The sequence below is a fragment of the Hetaerina americana genome, unplaced genomic scaffold (assembly GCF_022747635.1).
Source record: "Hetaerina americana unplaced genomic scaffold, ioHetAmer1.1.p SCAF_62, whole genome shotgun sequence".
In the NCBI taxonomy this organism is placed as follows: domain Eukaryota; kingdom Metazoa; phylum Arthropoda; class Insecta; order Odonata; family Calopterygidae; genus Hetaerina; species Hetaerina americana.
Window position 1 is genome coordinate 2,305,065 of NW_027287228.1, and position 27,453 is coordinate 2,332,517.

General features: G+C 38.8%; 3 protein-coding genes across 4 annotated transcripts in view; 2 read left to right on the top strand and 1 right to left on the bottom strand.

Moving 5' to 3' along the window:
• On the bottom strand, positions 1-6,810 carry Pus10 (Pseudouridine synthase 10). 2 transcript variants are annotated; one of them, XM_071594485.1, is made up of 9 exons: positions 6,513-6,810; positions 6,324-6,443; positions 5,918-6,071; positions 5,596-5,755; positions 5,062-5,240; positions 3,718-3,843; positions 2,603-2,795; positions 1,784-2,168; positions 1-287 (listed from the first exon to the last, which is right to left on the bottom strand). In XM_071594485.1, the coding sequence occupies exons 1-9, from the start codon at positions 6,651-6,653 to the stop codon at positions 252-254; spliced, it is 1,494 nt and encodes a 497-aa protein (XP_071450586.1). In that variant the 5' UTR covers positions 6,654-6,810; the 3' UTR covers positions 1-251. The 2 variants fall into 2 exon arrangements, with proteins under 2 accessions (XP_071450586.1, XP_071450585.1); XM_071594484.1 differs by having other exon boundaries at positions 5,062-5,273.
• A 174-nt stretch (positions 6,811-6,984) lies between these two features.
• Positions 6,985-13,183, top strand: LOC139695703 (uncharacterized protein C1orf198 homolog). Its single transcript, XM_071594487.1, has 3 exons — positions 6,985-7,323; positions 7,428-8,171; positions 8,250-13,183. Exons 1-3 carry the CDS (start codon positions 7,033-7,035, stop codon positions 8,289-8,291), a joined length of 1,077 nt encoding a protein of 358 aa, XP_071450588.1. The 5' UTR covers positions 6,985-7,032; the 3' UTR covers positions 8,292-13,183.
• A 6,314-nt stretch (positions 13,184-19,497) lies between these two features.
• Positions 19,498-27,453, top strand: part of LOC139695718 (GDP-D-glucose phosphorylase 1) — a 130,911-nt gene continuing 122,955 nt past the window's right edge. Inside the window, exons 1-7 of the mRNA XM_071594517.1 lie at positions 19,498-19,904; positions 20,027-20,319; positions 20,442-20,544; positions 21,080-21,180; positions 21,334-21,494; positions 22,142-22,207; positions 23,325-23,462. Of these exons, the coding sequence (XP_071450618.1) occupies positions 19,704-19,904; positions 20,027-20,319; positions 20,442-20,544; positions 21,080-21,180; positions 21,334-21,494; positions 22,142-22,207; positions 23,325-23,443 (1,044 nt within the window). The 5' untranslated portion in view covers positions 19,498-19,703 and the 3' untranslated portion in view covers positions 23,444-23,462. The remainder of the gene's footprint in view (positions 19,905-20,026; positions 20,320-20,441; positions 20,545-21,079; positions 21,181-21,333; positions 21,495-22,141; positions 22,208-23,324; positions 23,463-27,453) is intronic.

Genomic DNA, 27,453 nt, shown 5'->3' on the forward strand with positions numbered 1-27,453 from the left:
TTTGTGGCAAATTAATGCATATTTATTTTGTCCAAATTCTTGGATTCAAGGATTTCCTTCTCTACAAAACAAGGCTGGATTGTGATTGACCATTGCGCGGCTGGATCATAATCAATTGTATTTTAATTGGATCAAAAAACTTCAGCCTCCATTGAACTTTCTTCATTATTTGGTCAACATGGAGACTCAACATAGGAATTTTCGAAAAGGCAAGGTCTTCATAATCTGCAGAGTCCCAGAGAAAATCACTCTCAATTAACTTCCTTCGGCCAGTCGAGCTCAACTTCCTGGAAGCAGATAATTAATAATATATCAGAAAATCATTTAATCAAAATATTTTTAGAGAAACAAAAAGTGCAGTATTATTTCATTACACTAGCAAGATAATTTATAAAAACGGCACCAAAGATTCTAAATTTTTGAATGAAATACACACAAATTTCTATGCAATAATCCTGAAGGTGGAATGGCCATCAGTGTCCGTGAAAGCCTTGATGGTTGCTGCATTGATGCTCATGTTCTTCAAGTTTAGAATTCTGACAACGCCCACCAGTGCCAGATATCCTTTGAAGGCTTGCATTGGGTTTTGATTCGACACTCCAGGAATCGGGCAAATCGGGACCTTGGATTTTCAGTGAAATACTGTCTAGGTATTATGACAAGACAGTTACAGGTATGTGGTCCACCAAAATTTCATAGAATACTAGACCAAGCAATGCCAGGATAAGATAGCCCACCCATTGTATTTGGCATTGTTGGTTAATCAATCAGTAATCAATGAAGCACCAGTGCTCCACAAAAACACAATGGCGAGTAATAAATAAATCGTCCAAGTGTTGGATATTATTTTGCTGTTAAAATTAATGAAAAAATTTGTCACAAGGCATACATTTCCACGGTAAAATTTAGGCAGAGCAGGCACACGCATAATGCACGTACGCTTATTTATGAAGGGTAGTTAAGAGAAAACCAAACAGCCCCTACAACAACCAGCCCACGCACCAACAAGGACATAACCCAACAATTGCGTGCGCCTGTGAGTTGCCACACTATGCAATTCTTCTACCACAGTGATGGAATACGTAAAAAGGCAGCTTCCGGATTTCAGTGGACTGTGTGTCATTGGGGGGAGGAGTTTGGTTATCTTTTGACTGTCATTAGTAGACACGGCGATGGACGGATACTTATGGTGACAAGGCATAACGGTGGATGCCATCTCAAACTGAAGAGTAAGCAATCACTTCTTCAAACCGGCGACGTCTCCTTCACGACCGTGAACACGAGAACCAAACGAGAGGGGACTGATTACAGTTTTGATCACTGTTCAGGTTCTCTGTCTAAATTCAATTGACAATTATTAGAGTCGAATAAGGGTTACTCTTCAATTACCTTTGGCCATAAATTGAGCATACAAACCAAAATACTTAGGTAAATTATTATTATTCTGTCATTTAAGGCAGGCTTTGGATGGAGACGGCCCGAACAATGATACATTTCTTCACTTCTCCTAACAAAGTACTAACTGACCAGTACGAACTACTACATCAAACCCATCCACAACCCTGCACACTTTCTACATCCATTCATTCCGCCCAACGCGACATACTTCCATTCTCCTTCCTCCCTTGCCCAACATGAAATTAAGAATCTTACATTGAATATTTTTATGATGAACCTCACATGGTACACCCATTATGACTTATTCCTGAAAAAAGCCATCGCGTTAATGGCAACCAAATGAAAGGAGGTTCACGGCAGGAGCCAAGAGCCTTGTCTCGCATACCTCAACGTCCAGGGCCAGAATGTCCACTTCCACCCCCAGGATACTCCTCAGATTCGGTTCGGTGCGTCCAAAGTCCCCGTGCACAAATTCCTTGACGTACGTCCCGGCCTGGGTGCGGAGCCGGAGCACGAAGTAGACGCTCTGGTCGGAGTCTGCCCTCGACGGTATGACCTCTGCTGTGGCCCCGTGAATCGTGCGCAGCCTCTCAACCAGGGGACGCCGATGCAGCACCCTGATGGGCGTCTTTTGGTGCAGCACCAAGTCATGCACCTTCTCCGAGAGGGATTCGAGGGCACCAGGGGGTGGGGGCGTCAAGGCAATGCACAGCGCTGTGTAGCGCTTCTTTTTCTCCTCCTCCCCGTACTTGAGCTTGCAGAGCTCTTCCCTGGAATGACACGCCAAACACGTCAGCACTTCACAGACACGGCGATCCTTCAATCAGGGCATGCATCATCATCGGCAGTAACTCGTAGGATGGACCAAGGGAAGCCAAACTCCCAAACACTACAACACATAGCCAAAACCCCAAGAGCATGCGTTTGAACAATACATCATTCAGCGCCACACACTCCCCTGCTTCCTTCGTGTCATCCGAGATGCCTAATTGTCCCTCCCCTGAAATTCTCCTCTTTATCAACACCCCATTGCCTCTCCCAGAATGTGTGGACTGACATATTCGACTTGTGGAATAAGGTGAACTCATCATGCATACTCTTGGTCCGTCAACATTCCAAGAGCATAAACGGAATTCTGTATCCACAGATGTGGTTTTGGCATACAGTTCCCAGTTGTGCTCACAAATCCATGGGGTAAACATACTTGGAGACAATTTGAAGATCTCTGATGGAAATTTTCCCCAGGGAATTAGCATTGATTTCGTCCTGCAACATCCTCAACTCATTCGGCTCAATGTTGACCCTGTGAGGGTCCAGCAGCTCGACAGCAAACGGACGACCCCTCCCGAGAGTCCTCACATCTACGTCCTCTCTCCCTGAAGCGGAGAACTTTGACCCTAAAACGAGAGAAAGGCAATCAAATAAAAGGAACGGCCAGCCACAAATGTAGTCGACAAAAGGCTTTAAAAAATATCATACCATCTCAAAAACAAAATAAATAACTGGATTCCATTTATTCTTCTCAACTTGGGAGGAGAAAATAGCTAAAAATAACTCCATCGTCCAAGTGTATTCAGCAGGGAAGAATGGTAAACAATTCATTTTAATCTCACAAAAATATTTTTCTCAAAATAGTTATTTTCCTTCCTTATGAATGTGAAGGTTCTAGTTAGACCTCATTCGGAACATGCCGCAAGTATTTGGGATCCTTGGGAGAAAATTTGGCAAAAAGAATTAGATAAAGTCCAGAGAAAATCCACCAGATTTGCAAGAATGAGTGAGACTTAGACTTTAAGACAGGTTCAGAACAAACGAGTTTAACAATGGCACTAAAGGAATTATTAATGGCGGCGATCAGGATTGGTGCGGTGGCTTACGTACTGGCTTCCCACCCGGAGGGCGCGGGTTCAAATCCCCCGCGGTGTTGAATATTTTTCAGTGGTATCTCGATCCCTACTTGAGGTGTGCTTTGTGGAGGGCACTTTGAGTGAGTACGCCGTCCGTCGGACGGGACGTTAAACTGTGCGACCCCTTGGCACCTTTCATTATTAGAGTAGGCTAATGCCGATGCCGGGTTTCTCTCCACCCTCCTTTCCATCCCCTATGGCCGAATGACCTCAGCTGTCGGTCACCTCCTTCCCCTGAATACTACTACCATTATTAACGGAATAATTAAATATGGGTGCATTAACCAATGTCTTCATATTTTCTGACACATGCAACAGCCTCGACATTGCCTCTTTTATGATACTTATATCTCACTTTTATAAATCAATAATATTGACATTTATGAACCAAAAGACGTGAAACATAAAATACCTTGGGCCTTAAAAGCCTTGACAATATTTTCACCAATCAGTTCTTGAACTGATGACTCAGCTCTCCTCTCCCCGTCAATGACCCATGGAGTTTGACTCAATGTCCGTGAATATTTGTTATAACGACCTGGAAAAAATTCATCAATCAGGTAATAGCAATTGACTGCTCTAATATCTAATGCCTATTCCAGAATCTAAATATGATCTATATTGAATAAGTTAGCTATCAAACAAATATTTTTATTTATCATTAAAAATACACATGTGCTGATAGACATTGTCAGGTGGCACACAAGTCCCAACTAATTGCAAAAGATAATACATAAAACCAGACTTCAAAACAAAAATCTCTTTAACAAAACAAGCGAATCCCCATCTCATTTACATCCATCAATCAGCAAGAAAAAAAGATAAATTAAAAAAAATTAAGTGATTACATATAATACAATACACCACACATCAATCAAATTATTACATACTATATATGCCTTACATCTATTCTTAAAAGTATACACTCTGTTAGGAAAGGGCTCGGATATTTTTGCAGTTAAGGTGTTCCACTCAACAATTGTTTTATTTAGGAAAGAAATTTTTTTTAAATTTCTTTTCTGTGCCCAGCATTTTATCTTTCATTTGTGATCATTTCTCCCTATAAAATTTGGGTTTGCCGCCTCTTTCCTAAGATCTGCCCAAGCTTTCTCTCCCTTCAGAATGTGGAACATTCCACAAAGTCTGCTTATTTTCCTTCTAGTTTGTAGAGGTTCCCAGCCCAGCATTTCTAACAAGTAATACTCTCGAAGGAATGACAGCCAGAAGAAAACTAAAAGAATTGAACCAATCTTTTGGATCAACTGATGAGCAGTACTGGATCTATGAGAACTAGTGCTGTTTATTAATACAGATTTGTCATCCCCAGGAAACATGCAATTATGTTTTTAAGTTGTATGATGCAATTAGGGTAATAGATGGGGTACTGAGTTACATTAATTGCACATCCTGAATCAACAGTTAAATTGATTATTACTCTCAACATATGTATAACATGCAGCAATGCAAAACTTCAGCTTCTCTGGTCTAAAATCCAAAACAAAACTATAATATTGCAATGGCATCGCAATTAAAGAGCACAAATTTTCGACGTTTCTAACTATGCACTGAACTGAATGTGCGGATGAGTTTTACAGAGATGCTCACCAAAATTTATAGTGATCATTAATTTGACAGCTACACAATTTACACGGAAAATTATATTACTAAATTATTTAATTTTTCAATTAATGTATTATTTCGAATGCTAATTTGATTAATATAGCAGCGATCGTTTTAATTTAAATTTAAAGCTTACCGGCGACAAAGAGTGAATTTTGGGAGCAGGTGACCGGAGCGTAGCGCACGGGAACAGTTGGGATTGCTGGTGGACACGGGGAATGACTATGGAAGCGTTCGTACGTGGTGTCCGCCAGTGCCACTTCCACAGACTTCCTTGTGAAAATCTCACCTCCATACCTGTAGCGATGCTTTGCCCTGCGCTCAAAAATATCAGCATGCATTTTAAGTCTGGAAGTAAACGTACATAATGAATCAAGATTATAATTGGGGCCACAAGGGTGAGGAACATATTATCAAATTAAACTGAATGACCTCAGCAATAAAAATAGTAGACACAAAAAGTTTCTGATTTGAATAAAAAGGCTTAATTGAATATATCCCAAATATAAATCCACTTCCTTTGTCTCCGCTTAACATAAAACCTGTGATATAACATTGAGGCACCCATGCAATAGTGTCCACCTGTAGGACCAGGTACTGATAAGATTTAACTTCAATCTCTGCAAGCTCTTCAAAAGCATCTTTTGGATAAAAGACGGCACAAACTTACAAGCAAGAACTCTCTTTCTCATCATCAGGATAGGTTATATTCACTTCAATGAAAAAGTCTTGTATTGGTCCAAAATCCATTTTCATATTCAACAACTCGGCAATTTTCGCCCCATACGTCCATTTCCAGGCATCTTTTAGGTTAACATAATTATAAAAACCTACAAGATAATAAGAGGCCTAGGTGAAACACGATTACAAATCTTTGACAAAATATCTCAGCAACGACTTATTGAAAGCAAAAAATCTGCTGCCAGAGAGAAATTACGGTATGGCGAAAGATATCGCCGCAAAAACAAAGTAAAATATTTTACTACAGTTACCATTAGGCATATCATTCATCGCATACACTGCGGGAAATTGACGGGAGAGGAAGAGCAGAACGGACTTTTCTCTGATTTGGAGACTTACTGGCAGAGACAAAGCACAGGTAAAAGATTTCGCATCATATCCCTTCGCTTCGACATCTTTACATATCTGAAATATAAGAAAAGTTTAAGTTAAAGGCTAATTGTACACTAACACACAGAGGGATCACATAAATGGCGTAATTTGGAGTAAACGACACCGTGTTCTGGAAAAGTACACTTTTTATGACAAAAAATCAGTTAAAGCAATTCTCGGTAACTGCTACTGCAAAGCTTTAACCCCTACAAGCACCAACGGTTTTTCTACAAACATCCCCTCTAAACATTACAGATATACTTGTGTTCGAGCAGTATAACTCACTGTTTTGTAATCTTCAGAATCTCGAAGAAGGTCCAAGCACGCAATACACGGAGTTAATTTCGTTTTTTTGGGGGCAGAGGGTTTTCCTTCATTTTCATTGTCCTCAGTAACAACTTTAAACTGGAAAAACAATAAGTTCCTTAACAAATGCCTTACAAATAAAAATGACTGAATATTGAGAAATCATACCTTATCATTTATTAAGTTTAAATTCCTGTAATAGGTGATATCCTTGATTCCAATGTAACGTAGGCAGCACCTTTCACAACAACCTTCCTCCTTAAGTTTATCAAAAATTGCTTTGCTCAAGCCTTCTTGATTTTCATGCATTTTGAAACTTTCAATTGCCAAATCTAAAAAGATGAGTTGTATCCACAAAAGTAGCTAGAAAATGATTCGCTCGCCATAAATTATTTATTATTTCTATACAATTTTTCCGCACGCTATAGTCGCAGCAGCTTTATTGAACGCAGGTTAGTGCCATATTTGTAAACAAAGGCGGAAATAACAAAACAACGACGACATGCATTCATTCTCCGCACTTTCAACCTCTTCACGACTTTTACCTTGATATTTCTCATAAACACGACCTAAGCGGCCGTTTTGCTCTGCTTCTCATTTGTTACACCATCAAGCTGCCGTAAGGGGTGCCACAGGACGGAATGGTCGAGGTGTTTGTTTAATTTGGTGTGACACGCCCTATTTGGAAATGAATTCATCATTGGAGGTACTTGCTGAGGAATATTTTAACTCACTAAACCATCTGGCAAAGAGAATCAGCTCTGATATTCAAGTGAAAAGGGACGCATATGAGGAAATATGGCAAACTCTGAGCCGGAAAGAACAAAGGCAAGTGATGGATGAAACCATAATACATCCGGAAGCTGTGCTCAAGTATGCTGCATATCCTCAGGACAACCCAGATTTTGAATGTTTTCCTAAGTTACGTCTTCAGACAGGAGAAAAATATGTTGTGGATGAGGAAGTGAGGAAGGGAAGGGTAAGGCCATAGTTGCGTTAATATCATTATAACGTTAAAACTTTCTGATAAGTTACTTATTTGGTGAAATTTCTCCTGCTAATAATGTATTTATTTATTTTTAGAGCTTAACTTGGAGAGATGAGCATTCCGCACCCTTTTCTTGGATGACCCAAAGCCAGTTGAATTTGAATGTTGTCTGTAACAAAATTGGTGTCGGAAATTCTGCTCCTACCCCGAAACTGAAACCCATTCCTCCTAGAAGAAAGCCCAAAGTTGCGGAAAACTTCGAGCCTCCTAGTATTGTCCTTGGGGGATCAAGCATAAAAAACAGCGTAACCAACCAACCTAAATCTCCCACTGAAAAAGATATTAGCAAGCCATCAATGCCTGAAGAAAATTTTCTCTCCAAGCTACGCAGTAAAACCGCTGTTCTGAAACTTCCGCCCAAGGGCAGAAATTCAAAAACTTCTGGAAGTGAAAGCGAAAATTTGGTCCGACCAGGAGGAAGTAATGCCATCAAGATAAAACCTAAAACAGTCATTGCCAAGCCGAAAACGCCACCACCTCCTCCGCCTTCTAAGAAAAACAGGGATGTCCACTCCGCAGAAGCCAAAGATGCTGATAGAGAAAGTATAGGTGGCTGGGAAGAACAAAACCGTGGTTCTCGAGAAGAAGAAATGGCTCTATTGAATCGTTTAAATGAAAAAGAAGCCAGTAAATTACGAAAGTCTTCAGTCGGCGCCGAATCGGAGAGCAAACCGTCATCCCTGTCGCAAGATAAAGTCGTTGAACCAGTGAAATTGCCTCCATCTGGATCTGTAGAACTCATGGCAACATTTAATGTTGACCTTAACAATCCGTCAAGGGTAAGTTTCGTCGAGAGGATGTTTTTCATTTGCTCTATTGTGAATGTTTAATAATGGTGATACTCTTTTCTTCTGCAGGACATTCCAAAGACAGGTTTTGAATTCCTCGATAACTGGTAATCCATATCTGGAGAGAGTACGGTTGCTGTATCAGATGTCTCAATAGTCCTCATTGCATAAATATACCCCTGTAACATGAATTTTCTGTAGTTGATGTGTGAGTAATCCTGCCTATTGGTCTTTGAGTCTTGATATGAGTGTTGTCGCCAATTCTTATAAGTATTCATAATCCAGTAAGTTGCAGTAAGTCTGAATTTTAGGCTTCATGAATCCTCTTTACATTGGATCATTCTATTCATAGTCCTGTTATTATTTTTGCACCTTACTCTGACTCAGGAATTCCCTTCATATTTCATTTGATTTGAAGAAGTCCAAGTATCACAAGATACAAATCGAATTCAGTAATGTTTCAGCGATCTGTATTAAGCCATACCATCCTATTCTGATCTGTCCGCAGTGTGATTTCTGTGGAGGAAAGGGGCTGCAATTGGTGTTTCTTCATCTCTGTTCATGAAGCTGTTGGGCAACTGTTGCAATCTCTAAAGTAAACTATTTGTTTATTCATTACATTAGCAGCCAGCTTTTATGAAAGTCTTACTGCGGTCATATTACTATATCACCCATGTGAATCACCGTTAGGAAAAATATTATGAAACAGCATATCTACATGTTTAATATATTAGCTACTGATTACCTATATATACTATTTATTAGTCTTTTTATATACATATTGTATTTAATGCTGTTAGATCAGCAGGTCCGTTAATTTCATGTGTGGATATCTTTTTGGCAGAAAAGATATTGTGATAATAGAAATCCCACTGGAATTCTGTGCTCAATTTTATTAAAACTTTTGGAAAATATTTTTAAAATTTATTTTATTGTTTTGATATGTGTGGTGCAAGTTTTGCTGATAGCATCTAGCACATATGGGCCTTAGCTCTTTTGGAGAAAATGCGAGTATTTCGTTTATTTTTCTCTTTAATGGGTGATCCACTAATTACATCATTAAATATTTTGCAATGTGACTTCCAGTGGCAAGGAAAAAGTGAGACTTTACCATTTATAAATTGTTTGAGATTGGCCTAAAGCATATGCCTTGTCTGTCATGTGCAGATTTTACAACACATTAATGGATAACTAATCTCCGTTGGGGGAATGAAATATATTACCTATTAATTTATTGCTATCTAGAGTGAGTTTTGGTGGCAGGGTTTTCCATCTTTCTCGTGAGAGGAGGTTGAGAACGAATCTAGCGACATCATTTGTCATTGTGGAGAAATTATGGCAATCAATGGACGTAGCTCAATGACACAGGTTAGAACATTTTCCATTATTGGCTCGGCAGTGAAAGTGGTAGTCCAGGATTGTAAATTTCAATACTTCCTATCTCTCCAAAAGGTCACATTCTATTACCTATGTATCGTTAGTAAGAATAGGTTCAAAATAATGTTTAAAAATGTGCTGCATTTGTTCCAAAAAATGTATTGCTTTGATTGCGTTCCATCATTAATCAATTTCCTTTCAAGAGGGAAAGATGTCTTGTGTTAAGCATTCATAGATTCTTTATAGGTAAATAGATAAGCATGTGTATTGAAGTAATGATTAAAATGTGGCCATGTAAGCTGAACAATTATTGGAGTGTCATTTTAAGTGCTTACGCATGCATGTTTTAAGTCTAATCCAATTTAGACCCCTAAATGTTCATTAAGTAAGAGTTAAGTGGGGCATAGTATATGGGAATGAGCAGGAATACCCCTTTGCCCCAGCAAAATCTGCTTTTCTTTCCCTGATATATGTGCATTGATTTGGGTATGGTTCTCCTTCATTGAATAAGACTGCTTTGATTTGGACACATTGGCCCTCAATTTCATTCTCTTTATCACCTCACGCTGGCTCTGCTGGGCCCTCTACAACTGGTCCCTCTTCCAGCAGTGCTGAGAAATAATGGCAAGAAGAAGGATCGGAATACATATTTACTTCTCTCCTATGCTTGTGTTCTTCTCTCTTGCGTTTATGCGTATCAACATTGAATGACCATGTTGATATTATCCAACCTTGTTTCACTCCATCCTTAATTACCAGTTTCATAAATTTCACAGATTTAGATTGAAGGATATGTATGTTGAACAATTCTTCCGAATGCTTTCTACAGCGATGACAATGTTCGCGATAGTAGTGATGGGACATGTTTATTGTTTTCTTAATTGCCTTCATTTCTTTGTGGTGGGATTAAGTATGATGCGCCGAATGTTTTGATCACAGTTTGTGTGTCGAAGTTGAAATTCATTGAAAATAATTGTGTGAATGAATGAGCAATTTGTACGTTCAGACATTTCCTGAGTTTCACCAAATAATTGTTGAAATAAGTCGGGTTGAATTGCAATTTAAATATTTGCAGTTGATGCCTGTTGTGGTTGAAACAGGATTTAAACTGAAGGAAAGCGAGCAAAGAGAATCGCTCGAAAAATCCTAAGTAGTTCAAATTGTTATGATCTGCGCAATGCACATTCATCTGTTCTTCTCAGCCTTGTATCATCCGTGTTTTTCTTTCATAACAATTATTTATTTCATCTATGATGTTAGCGGACACGCAACTTGCCTAACCTTTTAACCTTCGTATTCCTACTGCTGTCATTTTGGGAAGTGTGATTTCAAGCCACAATTAACTGCTCTTCTGTTGAGAGATTTAATATATGTACGTCTAATTGTTTGCCCTCCTTTTGATCAGAACTTGGGGAACACAGAGTGAGATATTGTGTCGTAATCTTCACTTTCAATTTCGCGCCTATAATAATGAATTCTTGTTGAATGAAATATTAAATTGAGTATTGTATTACTGTGAATATCTTAGTTGCTACATGATGTAACCTGTGGATCACCCCTGATTATTACTCATGGCTACGCATATTCCCTTAGCCATTAACAAATGTCCACTTTTGAGTGATTTCAAAAATGGATGATGAAAAATGTTGATGCTTAATACAGCTCTGTTTTATTTTTGGTTGATGTTGGAGTCTTCAGCTTTGGTAAAATGTTTATTGTGCGTGGAATTTGGAGTATTCAAAGCATCCTAAATTGGGCAGGGAATGAGCAACCCTGTTGGAGTGGTTGTGGGATTTGGGGCCTTGGATCATAATAATGGTCACAGGTTGTCAAAATGTAGTGTCACATGTTCTCTATTGAGTTGGGAGCTGGGAGTACGTACTCGCTTGAGCGTTTGATCGAAGGTGCCCATTTCGTGGGGACCTCGCAAGGGACTGGCTTCGAGTCTTTTTTTAAGATGGCCGGAAATCAATATGCACCAAGGTGGAATTCAAAAGGGGTAAAATACAAAATAAAAGAGACTTGAGCAGCGTCTGCAGGCAGCGCAAGTGTCCTAGAGGCAGGAGAGAGCTTGGCTGCATCCTCAATAATCCTGGTTCCAGTCTGGGCAATTTCTCTCTGAAGCTCCAGGTGTTAGCTTTTGTGATTTCCTGTTAATGTAGAACTTCTTCTTGCTCGAAGGAACGGGTTCCCTTCATCGTACTGTGAATGTCGCAAGCCTTTGGGTTTGGATGGAACTCTATCCTCACCTATCAAAACCAAACTTCCTAGTTTGATCACTATGTTGTGCGTGTGCCTGTAAGTGCCAGCTGCCTTCCCAAAATGAACCAAGTGGAGCGATTTGTTTGTTGAAATGTAATTTTTATAATCATATTTAGGAATGCCATTGTATATGGTATGGTGCTAAGTATCTCCCATCATGTGTCAGTTTCTTTGCTCCGTAAAGTGTTGCCTCAGGGGAGATGTAGCCAGTCACAATAAAGCGAAGCCCTGTGAGCCTGTATTGTGCAGTTGTTTATCCCATGTATGTAAAGTGATGTTTTTGATCGCTTGTGAGACTGACTTGTCTTCGTTTAAGGCCATGGATCCCTGAAATGCTGCATAAGCTATCCAATAGTCGTAGGAAGTATTATTAAGATTTGTTTCTGTCCTCCTCATGATGTAAGCAACAGCACTCTAATCAGTTGTTCATGCAGTTTTTACACACGTTTAATTGGGAATGTTTTCCAGTTCTATTGAATAGTTAATGCAGGTTCTATTTAGGTGGTTGTGGCCATAGTGCATTTTCTCTTGTCAGCAAGCCACGAGAGTCACTTTTTGCAGTTTTAAATGCTATCAGACTAGAGCAGATGTCACTGAAATCAGTATTAGATGTCTTGAGTTTTGGAAACTCATAAGACCTCTGTCTCACCCGCCTCAAAAACCAGTCAGTAATAAAACCAAGATACCCCACAATATTATGGATTAATCGTATGAAAGATCAACGTAATCGCATGCACCATGAATCATAATTATTAAAAAGCAATTATGCAAAATTGAATCATGCATAGTTCATTTGTAATGTATTATTTTTAATGAGAAAAATATTTTGTTACATATTAATACGGTAGTGCTGGTTTGCTGTTCCCGTGTAGATAATTTGTTTTAGTTTGGAGTATTACAATCTTTCTTCATGATATGTCGTTAGTAGTGGCTTATGTAAGATGTGATATGATTTCCTCTTGTAGACTGCACCCAAAGCCTACGTATTAGCCTATTCTTTTCTTCATTCTGCTACCACCTTCCTACCTCTACTACGCCCTAATGCATGATGCATAGTGCCTTATTTTATTCCCAGGGCTGAGGCCACGCAGTTGGCAATCACTTTAGGTCGGTGTTTTGAAGACCTGAAATCTTCATGGGAATGAAGTTCGTGAAAATGACGGTGGAAGTTTCCAAGGCACTAATCCTGTGTTTCGACCCAGCAACTGGAATTCTTGACAGTAGACTTGGTAATTCATGTTCGTATTTATGTAAAGAAAGTTTACATTTCGTTAAGTAAGTTTCGTAAGCTCAGGAATGTAATGAACCTGAGAATTACCAAATGTGTGTAATCATGTCATATGTTTGTACAAATAAAGGAGACAAAAAATGGGCTCTTTTGTTTTGATCAGACAGTCTATGCATTCCGTCCAACAACAGTGGCATTTACATTAATGTTTGTGAATTTAGAGGTCAAGGTAGTCCAGGGGTAGAGCATTGGATTGCTGCCTGAAGGGCCCTGGTTTGATTCCCGGGCAAGCCTCTCTGGGCACCCTCAACTATACCCAAGCTCTGTGATTTTCAGGTTCCAGATCTTCCTGGAAAACCATAACTGGTACAGGGAAAGGCAGTGGCCCCCATTATTACCCTGCTAACTTGTGAATTTTACATGCCCTATAGGGCTCAGTACTGAGTGAACTCCACCTACCTCCACATCACCTCCCAAACCGACCTTCAGGTTGAAAACTATGTGGTCAACCTGAAAGTCGGTTTGATAGGTAGAGAGCTCATCCAGAATGCATATATTATTATTATTAGGTAATCTACTGGTTAAGGTAGGTTTTAGGATGGAAACAGCTACTAATTAAATATATTGTGACTCCTAAAAAAACAAAATCCAGTATCCTACTCTATATCAGGTACCTCTTCATCTCTAAGTACTTTCTTCCTCTCTTCATCCCGTCCAACATCCCTATCCTGTTCCTTCCGTTTCCTTGTTTGCCTAACATTCTCCCCTCTATTACAGTCTTCAACATCCCACTGCCGGGCAACGCCCCCTTCATCCACTTTTCCTGCCTCCACAGGATTTCTCCCAACAAACCCCTCTCTTCGCCCACCATACCAAGTACTTCCTCATTTGTTTTCCTTTCCGTCCATTTCACCTTCTCCATTCTTCTCCACACCAACATTTCAAAAGCCTCCAGTCTACGTCCATCCTCCTGCTTCAATGACCACGTTTCCGCGCCGTACATAGCTACGCTCCATATCGAAGTTTTTACGAGTCTATTCTTAATTTCCTTACTCAACGTCCCCGTCATCAAGTCCCTCCTCCTTGTGAAAGCCTCTTTGCCCAGTGCAATTCTTCTCCTTACGTCCCTACTACTTTGACCGTGTTGGTCAAAAACACTACCGAGGTACGTAAACTGTTTTACCTGCTCTAGTTTTTGCCCTCCTATTTTAATGTTAAGCTTAGCCTTGTTCTTTCTAGAAAATCGCATAACCTTCGTTTTATTAATATTGATTCTCATCCCATACCTGTCACACGGAATTTCCAATTCACTAAGCAATTCAATGCAACCCCTTGGCTGACTGACAAACTAAAGCTTGGTCATGATCAAACCTAAGTGATTTTACGAATTCCCCGCCCACCTTCATTCCTACCTCCAATTCTTTTCATGCCTCTGCAACGGTCATAATGGGCAACCCTGCCTTACACCTCTTCCTAAGACTGCCCATCCGGACAGCCTTTCCCCACGTTCCCCACCCGCACCTGAGCAGTCTGAGACATGTACAGTTTGCGGATTAGCCTCCTTTCCCTCCAATCTATTCCTTTTTTCAGCAACATACTCATTAGTTTTTCCCAATTTACTTTTTCAAATGCTTTTTCGAAATCTACGAAACAGGCAAATACCTCCTGGTTGTGTTCTATATTCCTCTCGATTAATAATCTCATTACTGCAATGGCATCACATGTACCTCTCCCCATCCTAAACCCAAACTGATCATCCCCTAAGTAATCATTTGCCCTACTCTTTATCCTTTTGTTTATGATCCTGAGAACAACATTAGCTGCATGGGATATCAAACTTATTAATAAATCAAAAGAGAGATGGTACTTTTTTCCACACTTTATTTTACAAGTCGACCGGTTTCGTCGCATAGGCGACATCATCAGGTTTCGTCGCCTATGCGACGAAACCGGTCGACTTGTAAAATAAAGTGTGGAAAAAAGTACCATCTCTCTTTTGATTTATTAGAATGGATTTCCACAAAGTGATGCCTGAAACCATCGAGTTTATCATCAAACTTATTGCCCTGTAGTCCTCACATGATGTAGCCTTAACCTTTTTCCGAATAGGAAATAAATTTGATCTCGCAAAGTCTTCCGCCTAGATTCCTTCCTTATAGATACTGGGAATCTGCCCTTATAGCCTCTTCCTCCCACATTTCCCTAAACATTTCAATAGTTCGGCAGGAATGTTATCCACCCCCACAGCCTTATTTAGTTTCATCTCCCTTAATGCCCTTTCTATCTCATCGTCTATTATGCCTGGACCTAAGCTATCTTCCTCTACGTCATATTCTTTTTCAATGTCTAACTTTGTTGGTCGAAGTTCTTTACTGTACAGTTCTTCTATATATTCCTTCCATCTCTCTTGGATCTTTCCTGTGTCAACTATTACCTTACCCGCCTTATCTCTCACTGTTAGCATATATCTCCCTTTCTTACTTCCCGTTAGAGATTTAACCTTGCTGTACAGCGCACCAATTTCACCCTTAACGATGTATTTAAATTTTTCCATTTTCTCAGCTCATCCATTTTTGTAATCATCTCATCCGTGATCCATGGTTTCCTAGTCCTTTTCGCATTAACAGTTCCAATGGTGTCTTTTGTAGCTTTCCATAAACCTTTCTTGATTCTTTCCCATTTTTCTTCGATAGTACTTAGCTCTTTACCATCCTCTATGATTTCCTCTACCGCCTGTTGTTCCTTTTCAAACCATTTAATGCCTCTATATTCAATTTTCTAACCCGCCACCCCTGCATTATCTTTTTGAAACGGACGCTATATTTCATAACAACTAAATTGTGGTCAGAGTCTTCATCCGCTTCCGGGAAGCTGTGAGAATTTATCACACTGTTCTTAAACCTGTGTGTAACCAGAATATAATCTAGCTGATACCTTTCTGAGTCCCCTGGCATTTTCCATGTATACCTGCATCTTTCGTGGTGTCTAAACCAAGTGTTGGTGATGACTAGCCCCTGTCTCCTGCAGAACTCAACTGCTTTCTCCCCTGCGGTCATTCCTCGTGCGTAAACCGTAGTCCCCGACCTCGTCACCATCTCTTCCTTCGCCTACCGTCACATTCCAATCCTCCATCCCTATCAAATGCTTCACTGCAGGAACACATGCCATTATGTCCTCTAACTGATCGTATATCCTATCGACCTCTTCTTCCTTATTGTTGCTCGGTGGCATGTATAGCTGAATAATAACCAAGTTCGTCAGTTCTGCTTTTATCTCCACTAGTAGTATTCTATCCGTTACCTGCTCTATGTTGACTACGCTTCTTCCTACCTCTTCATTTAATACTATGGCAACCCCTCATTGGCTCTCGTCCCCGCTGCTGTATATTATTCTATAATTATCCCTGCAGTAATCCCCACTATCCTTCCATCTCTCGCTTAACATTCTCCAATTTTCCTGTCCTCGTCATTGTCTTAGCATTCCACGTTCCTAGTCTAATTAATTTGGTCTTGTATCCTGCTGCTGCCGGTTTTCCCTTGCAAGGGTATCGTAGGATGACGACCGCGGAAGCCTTGCCTCCCCCGCTGCGGGGCATGACGCATGGCTGATTTGGCCGGGTGCCATATTTGCCAGGACTCAAAATCTCTGTAGTGACCATCAAACTTTTTTAGGGAATGATAATTCAATGCAACAATTTCAGAGCGTAAAAATCATTCGCCTTGACTGGGACTCGAACCCAGATCCCTCAATATCCGGTCGAGTGCTTTAGCCACTTAAGCTACCGAGGCGTCCTCTTAAACTCTGAAATTTTGGGGCTTTTAAAGGAACAAGATGTTGTGACGAAATACCGTGCATACAATGTCACATGTATTCGTAGTCGTAATTATAATTGGGTTAGTATAGACAATGCTGGGTTGGAATTTGTCAAAGGGAAAACACCATACGTGTTTAAAGTTGGCTTTAACCTCGTGGACAGTGGCGCCTCGCGCACGACTACGAATACATGTGACATTGTATGTATGGTATTTCGTCATAACATCTTGTTCCTTTAAAAGCCCCAAAATTTCAGAGTTTAAGAGGACGCCTTGGTAGCTTAAGTGGCTAAAGCACTCGACCGGATATTGAGGGATCTGGGTTCGAGTCCCAGTCAAGGCGAATGATTTTTACGCTCTGAAATTGTTGCATTGAAATGCACATTAGCGGATGACTCCGTTATAAGTTACTGTTGCGGCATCTCCCGCAGTTTCTTTGGAATGATAATTCATGTGGTTTCCTGTTGCATTCCTCAATAGTGTTTTTAACGTGACACCATCACTTACTGGCCGCCCCACTGGGGTCAGACGCCATTGCAGCCGCCTCACTGAGGAACAGGCGCTGCGTGGACTACCTTTCGTCTGGCTCCTAACCTTCGACCTATCTGGCATGGGTGACCCTACCAGGAGCAATTATTATTACTCCCGCCAGCACAGCTCTAGGGGTCATCGGAATGCACAATCCCTTCCACCACGTCAAGGTTGTAGTTCGGGGAGGGATAATAAATTATGTATTTGGGTGTGTGTATCTGCAAAGAAAGTTGTTGGTGTGCATATGTACATACATACATGTATGTATCTGGGTTTGCATATGTATATACACACAAAAAACATACTTGGGTGGTCGGAACAGTTTCCGACTCCGAAAATTTGAGATAAAATATCTTTTATCTTTGTTGGGTGGGAAACTTTTCAGACCACCCTCGTACATGAATGGGTAGCAGTAGTCCAGGGGTTAGAGCATTGGACTGCTGACCGGAGGACCCGGGTGTGATTCCAGGGCAAGCGTCTGTGCACCTGCAGCTCCACCCAAGCTGATTGTGATTTTTCGGGTTCCAGATCTTCCTGGGAAACCATAGCTGGCACAGGGAAAGGAACTGGCCTCTCTTATTACCATGCTTATGTGTGAATTTCACACGCTGTTTTCAATAGAGTTGACTTATAAAATGTTGAAGTCTGTTAGTACCTCACTAGTAAGTATGTAATTTTATCTGATGAATGCCATTACAGATCCATTTATGCTTTGAAAAATCCAATTTTACATTTTTTAACATCCCCATCCATATTCTGGAGTCCCAATGTATTGTTTTAAATAGTGTCCCCTTTAAAAAACCAGTAAAAAAACAATGAATAACTGACTGTACCACTTTGTTCTACTTCCACCACATCATGCCTGAAGCTACCCAGAAAAAGAACACTTAAAAAAAGAGGACAATAAGGAGAATGAACTGGATGGAACATCCAGTAATAGGAGATGGTTGGTTAAGGAACATAACCGCGGACTGTGCCAGGAAATATATCATCTCTTCCATGGCATGTTTACTTTGTTTCACCTATTGGTCCATTATTAAATAATAAGTTTGCTCCTTTGCATCTTATGTTCTATTTCCGTTTTGTTTCCTATTTAGGAAACAGTAACTCAACAAATTCAAATATTGTCATTCTGATTCAATATTTGTTATGTAAGTTGTTCCATTTAGTGTTTACTTATTCGAATAGGTTACTTTCAGCTTGTGCCATGTTTTTGGTGATGACTTGAGTAGGATATTAGTTGACAGTTGGATGGAAAATTATTAAATTTCTCTCATTTTAAGCAATTATTTATAGGGAATGTCTTGGTTTCATTCCTAAATCACCAATACCTAGAGAGCATAGCAGCTCAAAAAATCCTCTTGTCATTCTCAATAATATATTCAAATATATTGTGTTGCACGATGACTAAGTGGATACGTCATAAAACCACTCTGGTTTTGGTGTCTATCCCTAAAAAACTTAAACTATAGAAAGGGTACAAACATTTTTGAAGGTAATATGATAAGCAAGTACTATTGTTATCTAGGTAGGTGTGGTGTACAATTAATGCCATTGAAACTTCAACCATCCTCAATGCTATTACCAATTTGAAAGCAATCTATGCCCTAATTCCATTTCATAAATTTTGAAAAACCAATTTCCAAAAGAGAAAATGTAACATTTCTGGTATCATGAAACATACATTCCACAATTTATTTAGTCAAGATGCAAACTAGTATTTATAATATGTGTGATTAGTACTTTATTAACAATTTAATTTACGTGTAGGTTTTAGCCCTTCGTTATAATACATTTAAAACAGGTTGCTCCTCGTCTACGAAAGGTTCAAGAGGAGTTTTTATGCTAATTACGCTAGCAATCGAGGTACTAACAAATTAAATTCATGAGGAGTGAGTTTTTGAGTTGTGAACAAGTTCTTGAATATAGTCTTAGACTATTTGAGGGTTGCTTCAAATCAATTATAAATGTTTCATACGAGAGTATGACATTAATACGAAGTTTAGCTCTTGCTGTAATAATGCATATTTCGCGCTCGTTAAACATCTGCGAATAGTAAATGAAGTTCCTGTTTCGTAATTGGCAATTCTTTTGTTCATTCTCTCGGTGCTACGTTCAAATTTTGCAAAGTTAGTTTGCGTTAGAAATAGGTACACTATATTAAAGTTTTAAAGAATAATCGTTATATGGCCCCAGAAGCAAACATAAGAACTATATGATATGGAATCATTCAGTATTGCTAATCCTTGTTAAGGATGCTTTACGTTGTGATTTCAAATCGTTGAATTTTGAGTAGCTCCATTAATTTATGCTATGGCTAAATGGCCAAACGTTCCTCAGTTTTGTTATAGAAGTGGAGATATTAATCTAAATTTGAATCATAGCACAGAAACGAAGCTAGATTCACTTCTAAAAAAGAGGTGGGAAAATGCTCAGTCTTCAGGAGTATTTCGATATGCTTTAAATATTCAAGACGCTAAGGTTCTGCCCGGGAAATACGGGTTTTTTGTTCAGGTAGGTGCAACTTGCATTGTAAGATGCATTAGTGAAAAATGTAGTATGGTTTCTTGGTGCGTTTCCGAATTTCTCTATCAACCAGTTGTGTGGTTTTCATCTAATTAAGTTTACTCGGCTAGGTTAACGAGGAAAGAGCTTCTTTACGCAGAAAACCGCAAGCCATTCAGCAGATAAATTGTCCCTTCGATCCTACCCTGTTTAACTTTACTCACCTGAAGGAAGAGGAAATACTCTTTTCATTGAAATATGAGGCAGAGTCTGAACAGATTTCCAGTTATGTTGCTGTCAATGCCAGTCCCTTGGAATATGGACATAGCCTTCTTCTGCCCTCGTTAGAAGATTGCCACCCTCAAGTAATCAACGAAAATGGCTTGACGTTGGCGCTTACCTTTATGCTTATAAGTGGCTCTTTGTAAGTATTAGATGCAAGGATTTCACAGTCAGTAAAATCGACCAATTCAAGTTAGTTTGCGTCAAAGTTCCTTTAATTTACATTAATATAATAATAAGTGGATTCCTGGTCATTAATTTCAGAGATCTTAGAGTTGGGTTCAATGGACTTTGTGCGTTTGCATCAGTCAACCATCAACATTATCATGCCTACTACCTTAAAAACAGGATGCTTCTTGAGAGAATAGTGAGTGTGTATCGATAACTGATTCAATTCCATTAAAAATAATTTTTTGTTTTTTTTAAACCCATTATCTACAAGTTCCTAGGTAATAGATAACCTTATATTTATCTAAAATAATGATTCTTGGCCATTCAGTATTTCTTTGGGAGTGCCAAGTGATAGCAGCAATTTTTTACAGTTCAGTTTTTCTGCACCCAGTTTTGTACTGCCTCTTTCTTCTTTTGCATAAAATATATAGCGGTGTGGTTCTCTCTGGGGAATCGATTATATTTAGTCTCGTATAATTCATCGTCTTATTTTACCACCATTAAAACAAGTATGTAAACTCTCTTACAATATGATAAAATTTGAATAGCATGATCATTTCGTGTGTTGAAATTGATCAGAGCTGGGCTCAGAGAAACTTGCCCAGAGTGCTAAAATTGGAGCTTATCATTGGAGGATTGAGAGGATAAAAAGAAGAGTAATGCACTCCTGGCCCAACATTAACACTGACCTAATTTTGTTGAAAATGTGCTTCTTTGATTATGCTACTCAGGCTGTCCATCATTTACGTGGGCCCTGCTTTGAATTGAGGGAGTACCCAGCGGAAGGGTTTGCGTTTCAGCTTTTGGAACTGGATGTAAACTCATTTGTGAGGTATGAATGAATTTAGCTGTAAATCTCTCTTCATGTTTCTTTCAAAAAAATCTAGTTATTTATGTTGAATTTGTTAATGCTCTGTACTGACCAAGTGGAAACAAAATTTCGTGATGTAATGACTGATAAATTTTATCATGCATTGTAATTTAGGAGCGTACTCACTCTAACAAATTATCTTCAAGAAAATGGCATTGCTCATAATTTGTTTCTTACAAGAGGAACTGAATTTAAGGATCACGAAAAAGCAGAGTCTTTGGTCAATGGAAAAAATATAGTACGAGTATACGTTTGGGCCAGAAAACCTACTCATGGTTAGTTTTAAATCCTTCCACACTCTTGACTTATCTCTGTATGTGTTTTTGTCTAAATTTCTTCAAAGTGTGTACTAACTTAGGAAAAATAATATTATCTTTGTTTTCTACTGAATAAACTTTATTTGTCGACTAGTTTCGTTTACACTGTAACAGCATCAGGACTAGTGGTACAATAGACATTTTTCTGAGTTATATACTCGGTCGGGTGGAGGTAGCGGATGGGCGGTGGGGGAGTGTAATTAAGGAAAGGGGGGGGTGTGAGGGTTGGGAAGGGAGCGTGGGTTTGCATCATGGGGATTTTTTGGGGTGTAGAAAAGGAATGTCCAGGAGGGGTGAGTGGAAAGGGAAGAGGTGGTCATTAGTTATCTTTTCCTTCTTCTTAACCATTTTTAGAATTTCTAACTGCTCCCGGATATCCAGCTGCTTCCCTGGTGTAAATGAAACTAGTCGACGAATAAAGTTTATTCTGTAGAAATCAAAGATAATATTATTTTTCCTAAGTTAAAAATGGAATTCTACAAAGTTAAGGCCTCAACCATTCAGTGCACAAAGTGTGTACTTGCTAATCTAGTTTTTCCAGAAGTTGATGACATGATCAGTGAATGTAATTATTTTTACTAATGTATCCTGTGTGAATATTTCAGGTGCCAAAGAAGTGGAGGCTTTTAACCCTGCATTGTGCGAACTTTTTGGCCATTTTCCAATCAAAAGTAAGGAACTTAGTCATGTTTAATAACCTGAAATTCCATTCATGAGTTAATGGATATTTGTTGAGGTGTGAATGTCATCATTTCACGTTATCACAAAAGTGGGCCAACTCCAAATCACATAAAAGATTGATGGAACAGAGATGTGTCTAGAAATACAGCGGAATAGGGAATGTCTAATTATCAGTGGTGGTGTATCATTAATCCACCGAGCAGTTTCTTAGCCTGCCTAACTAGTGAGTGGCAAATGATATCTTTAAGCTAGGGCTCCGGAAGAGAAGTGATTTCATTGATTGCCCGGGTGTATTTTTCATCAATTTGAAAAGTATGGAAAAATGAGTGCTTGAAAAAGGTAGTGTGATTGTAAAATGCAGCTCATTCTCTTTCTACGAGCCACACGAAGTAAAAAGAGGCATAGGTATAAAGCGATAAGTTACAGTCTCACATCAACCAAAGGAAAAATGTAATTGGTAAAAATAATATCTTAAATACTAGCAAAGAACCAAAAAATACTACACTCGTCATGATATTGAGGGCATCATTTGAATTTGTAATGTTCCATGGCACAGCCTAGCAAGGGCAAACCTGATGCTTTGAATACGATAAGTTATTTGGTGTAGATAGTTATATATTAGGGTGAAGGAGATGGTAGGTAGAATTAGCTGGGCAGAAATTTATCAATTGCACTATGTAAAGATAATTTTCAATTTTAAAATGGAGAATAATATTTTAATTTTCTTTACAAAGTGAAACCAAATAAAAAAATGGTATTTGCTAAGAGTGTGTTGAAAACTAGAGGAACATAATGGATTGCACATATTAGACACTAGTCATGTGTGTGAGGCATTGGTAGCAGTTGCATTTTATCTGTTAAGTGTCATTTTCCAAAGAATATTTTTAATATTTTTCACACTATTAATTTTGAAAATCAACGTAATGTAGTTCAAAGATCATCATTCATTAGTCTCCATGAGTGTGAATGTTTACAATATATATGAATAAAGATGTGCTTAAAATGAGCCATTGAATTTTACCCGTGCCGCATCATAAAATACCATTTAATGAGTGGCATTCTAGTTAGAATTAAATAACAAGTCTTAATTGTGCTTCCTTTTTACAGGTGTTGAATCATACAAAAAAATAACCGAGGAATTTGTGTCTGAGGTACTCCACGATATATGCCATGAAGTATTTTTGTCTGTGAGGGATAAAGTTGCTCTGCTGTTCAGTGAAAGTTAAAAGAATGGAAAGTTTCCAGGTATTGCATTGTATTTAAATTTTTTAATGACCTGGTTTATTGAGTGAAATATCTGCTTTCTCTTTACAGCAGTCAGTATGACTTTATATTAATTTATTGTCAAATCATTCATGCAAAGCTAATTCAATTAATTTAAAACTAGGCACTCTAATTACTAACAACCAAATTGAATTTATGTTATATGATTTAAGGGATTTTTAAATGGCTTTCTGAACACGGCCATTTCAAATTGAATTTAATTACAAGGAACACAACAGTTAATTAATAAAAAGTATTGATTAATGGAAACTTTGAAAGAAGTTTTGATGCAAATCAGGGATTTAGCAAAAAATGTCATAATGCTGAGACTAAGGTCAGAAATGCATCCATAATCTCATTGGACCATGGTTGACCTTTCAATTGATAAACATGATGGAGGAAAATTAGGGTCAAATGTCTACAGAAATAGTTGCAACATCATGGACTTCTTTGGAAATTTATTCTCCTCAAAGAACAACGATAGCTGAATGAATGAATGAGCCAACACATCTGATTCTTTGTTCATGCTCTTTCCAATCGCCTAGGTCATTCATTCCTGGTTTCATAAGTTCCCACTGAAACTCAGTGGAGATTTTCTTACGTACATTTGTTATGTCAAATTCAGTTTTGATTTGCATGAAGTTGAATAAAACTATTTCTTATTGAGCACGAATCGAGTGTATTTTCAAATTTGGAGAATTATTTTGTTTTTGAAATGTCATTGTAAATGTATGTATGAAAGCGGAAAGTTGAATCCATTTAAACAAGCTACATTTTATGGGTAGGGTTGCCATTGCTATATTAAATAATAAATATGAATAATGTTCAGGATGCCTAATCAATTCGCCAGGACTTACTTTATTTCAGTACTTCCAAGAGTCAGTCCATTAAGTGTAGGGGTAGACTGGCTGGCTGTGGTCCGGACAGTCTCACGTTTAAATTCAGGAAATTTCTCTGAACACCACCAGTTTAATGTAAACTGTGGGATTTCCTTGAGGCTATGCAGAATAAACTATCAATTATCTCTGTGCAAATTATCCATTTTGCTGATTATTCATGGTATTCTCTCTTTGCCAGGACCTCAAAATTTCAATAAAACAAAATCGTAAAGGAAATTAAATTCTCTTTGATGTGTTTTTTTAAAAATAAAAGTTTGAAATAGCCGAACTTTCTTTTTTTTCACAAATTAAAAAGTTGTCAATAGCATTTAATGTTTTAATCCAAACATTTTTGTTCTATCTGTGCTTTCTCATTCATCATTCCCCTTGCATTCATTAGGTGTGAGAATTCCATACTCTCTTTAAGGTGAGAGCAAACACTTAGTCTTACCAAAAATGAGTCACAAAGTATCCGCACTGCAATATTTTAATCAGCATCGCACAAAGAATACGACTCGGTATTAGCGATCCTTTTGAATAAAGTGCCTGTTGCCAGTCATTTATATTTTCCTGCTGGCCATATCATTGTCTAGCTTTCTGAGAAAAATACATTTTGCTGTATGAATTGGATCTGATAGTTCTGTGTTCTTGAAAGACTATACTTCAACCCTTATTAGATGGCTGGAGAAACAATAAATTGTACCTTCCACAGCTAGAAAGTGCAAATTAATCAAATAAAATTAAGAGATTCCATGCATATCCGTTGATATCACGGCCATCATATCAGCATATTCTAGTTACCCATGCTTCATCGTGAGTGCATTAGCACTTGAGTGATATCGAGTGAGTTTACTGCTTTTTTGCTGGCGAGACTGTTGGAGCAGAGGGACAGGAATTGTTGCGCCACTCCACGCTGATTGTGAATTTCACCGGAAAGGATTTCATATGAGGTGAACGCTAGTCCTCAATTTCTTGTACAATTTCAAAATTCCAAGGCTTGGAGCCTTTGAAATCTGTGCAAGTTTGTGTTGTTACAGAGTCCGCCCAAGTAAGTAGACAGGGCACTCATGAAATGTAAATGGACAAGGCTTTCTTGTCATTTTAACTTTCTGTCACCATCGTGAGTTATCAGTCTAAGGATTGGTTTGCAGCAGCTCTGCTGCCAATTATCCTGCTCCCGGCCAATCCATTCGCTCCCTCATAGTCACTCCTTTGCACCAGCAGTTTCCATTACCTGAATGTATTCATTGATCCTTGGCCTTTTCTCTGTAATCCTTCTCCTCCGTGCTTTTGCCAGTTACAGTCTTCAATGCGCTATCCTTTTCCTCGGGATGTGCCTTACTGATTCCCTTTTTCCTCTTGTAAGTTTCCTCGTCATGGGCTTCTCTCATCACCCACTCTTTAAATTGCCGCTGTTGTTATTCTGTGTATCCGTTTTGTTTTCATCGTTATTTGGTGGTATCACATTTTCATCGCCTCCGATTTCTTTCTCTGTCATTCATATTATTCAAATCGCACAAATGCAGAAAAAGATATTTAGTGTATAAGTGTTGGTGAATTGCTTCCTTATGTCTATCCTTCTACAATTCGCCATTAGTAACTGTGTCTTCCGAGAGAAAGCCGTCTCTACCATTCCCATTCTGCTTACTATGTATATTTCTCTTGCTTCTTTCATCCTCAGTGATATTATCACCTAAATAGCACGAGTGCTTCTTTCTCCTACCTTACTTTTAACTAATCACCGTTTGCATATCCTTTCTCGGTGCATTAGTATACCACCTCTTTATGTGTTGTTTACAAGAGAGTGAGATTCGCTTCTCATATTCCTCTATAGTTCTTCTAAATCCAAATTGGTTCTCACTTCAAAACCCTTCCTCTTTCTTCTCCATGTAGTTTAAACCATAAACATAATAATCAACTCTGAGGTCATTTTGGTAGGTGATGGTGGAGTTCACGTTGTACTAAGACATCTCCTTATGGGGTGTGGAATTTGTGCATGAGCAGGGTAGCCAGTACCATTTTCTACGTTGACTATGGTTGCCCAGGAAGATCTAGTACTAAAAAAAAAATCACACAGCTTGCATGGAGCTGAGGGTGCCCTCGGAGGCTTGCCCGGGAATCGAACCCGGCACCTCCGGTCCTTAGTCCAATGCTCTACCTCTGTACTATGATGACCCAATGTAAGTTATTCTTGCAATTATCTTCAATGCATTGGTCCTCAGACTTATTGCGGTGCTTTTTTGGTCTTTGGATTATTGAATTCTTCTTGAAGCCCATCAGTATTTCTTCTCTCATATTCACATAAACATCAGGTTGTAAAACTGTGTCAGGAAGCCTTCTCGTGAACAATAATTTTTGATTAATACTTAGGGTGTTTCTTATTAGTCCCTGTTTATATATCCCTGGTGGGTTATTTTTGCCCTTAAGTCTTTTGCTGCGGCATTAAATTCAGACCCAATGATGTACATTGTCCCTTCTATCATTATTGCCGACAGTCTACTCTTCTTCCAGTATCATGGAATGCATCTCTTTTCCATCGCAAATATCCCCCAAGTACACTTTCACTTTCGTCACTTTGTCTTCATTCTCGGTAGAGGGTTTCTTCCGAGTGATGCCTTTGACGTGTGCAGTTCTTCGTGAATAAATATCCACACCACACTGCCATACTAACTTAGATCATAAGTCTCATTCGTGATCATTTGGATCGTCTTTGAGTGTGGGATGATTCCTTTTCCTCCTCACAACTGTGCCGAATAATGGCCGGGATATCATTTCCATAAACTCTAATATTTTAATCGTGGATTTGCCTGACGCTGTAAACCTTCAAACGAAGGAAATTAATCACACTGCTAACCTCTCTATCTTTTTCAAACTACGAGACACTGCAATCTACGGCATCCCATTTACAAAACTATCAAACATTAATGGGTGCAATTTACAACATTAATTACATAAGAATCAATTAATATACGGGAAAAATTTATCCAGATATGGGGGTTATTTATTAGTAATAAATAAAACTTTACGATAACCCCGCGTGGAACAACTGACGCACATTTCAAACTGTCAAAAATGTGTAGGACTCATTTTAACTG

Excerpts from the sequence above, each read along its gene's own strand:
- Pus10 (XM_071594484.1), bottom strand. The coding sequence starts at position 6,653 with ATGCATGAAAATCAAGAAGGCTTGAGCAAAGCAATTTTTGATAAACTT. Across the intron at positions 2,169-2,602 it reads GATCTTCAAATTGTCTCCAA|GGAAGAGCTCTGCAAGCTCA; the intron begins GTATGTTTACCC and ends GTGTCATTCCAG. Across the intron at positions 288-1,783 it reads TTCTGGCCCTGGACGTTGAG|GAAGTTGAGCTCGACTGGCC; the intron begins GTATGCGAGACA and ends ATCTGCTTCCAG.
- LOC139695703 (XM_071594487.1), top strand. The coding sequence starts at position 7,033 with ATGAATTCATCATTGGAGGTACTTGCTGAGGAATATTTTAACTCACTA. Across the intron at positions 7,324-7,427 it reads AGGAAGTGAGGAAGGGAAGG|AGCTTAACTTGGAGAGATGA; the intron begins GTAAGGCCATAG and ends ATTTATTTTTAG. Across the intron at positions 8,172-8,249 it reads ACCTTAACAATCCGTCAAGG|GACATTCCAAAGACAGGTTT; the intron begins GTAAGTTTCGTC and ends TTTCTTCTGCAG.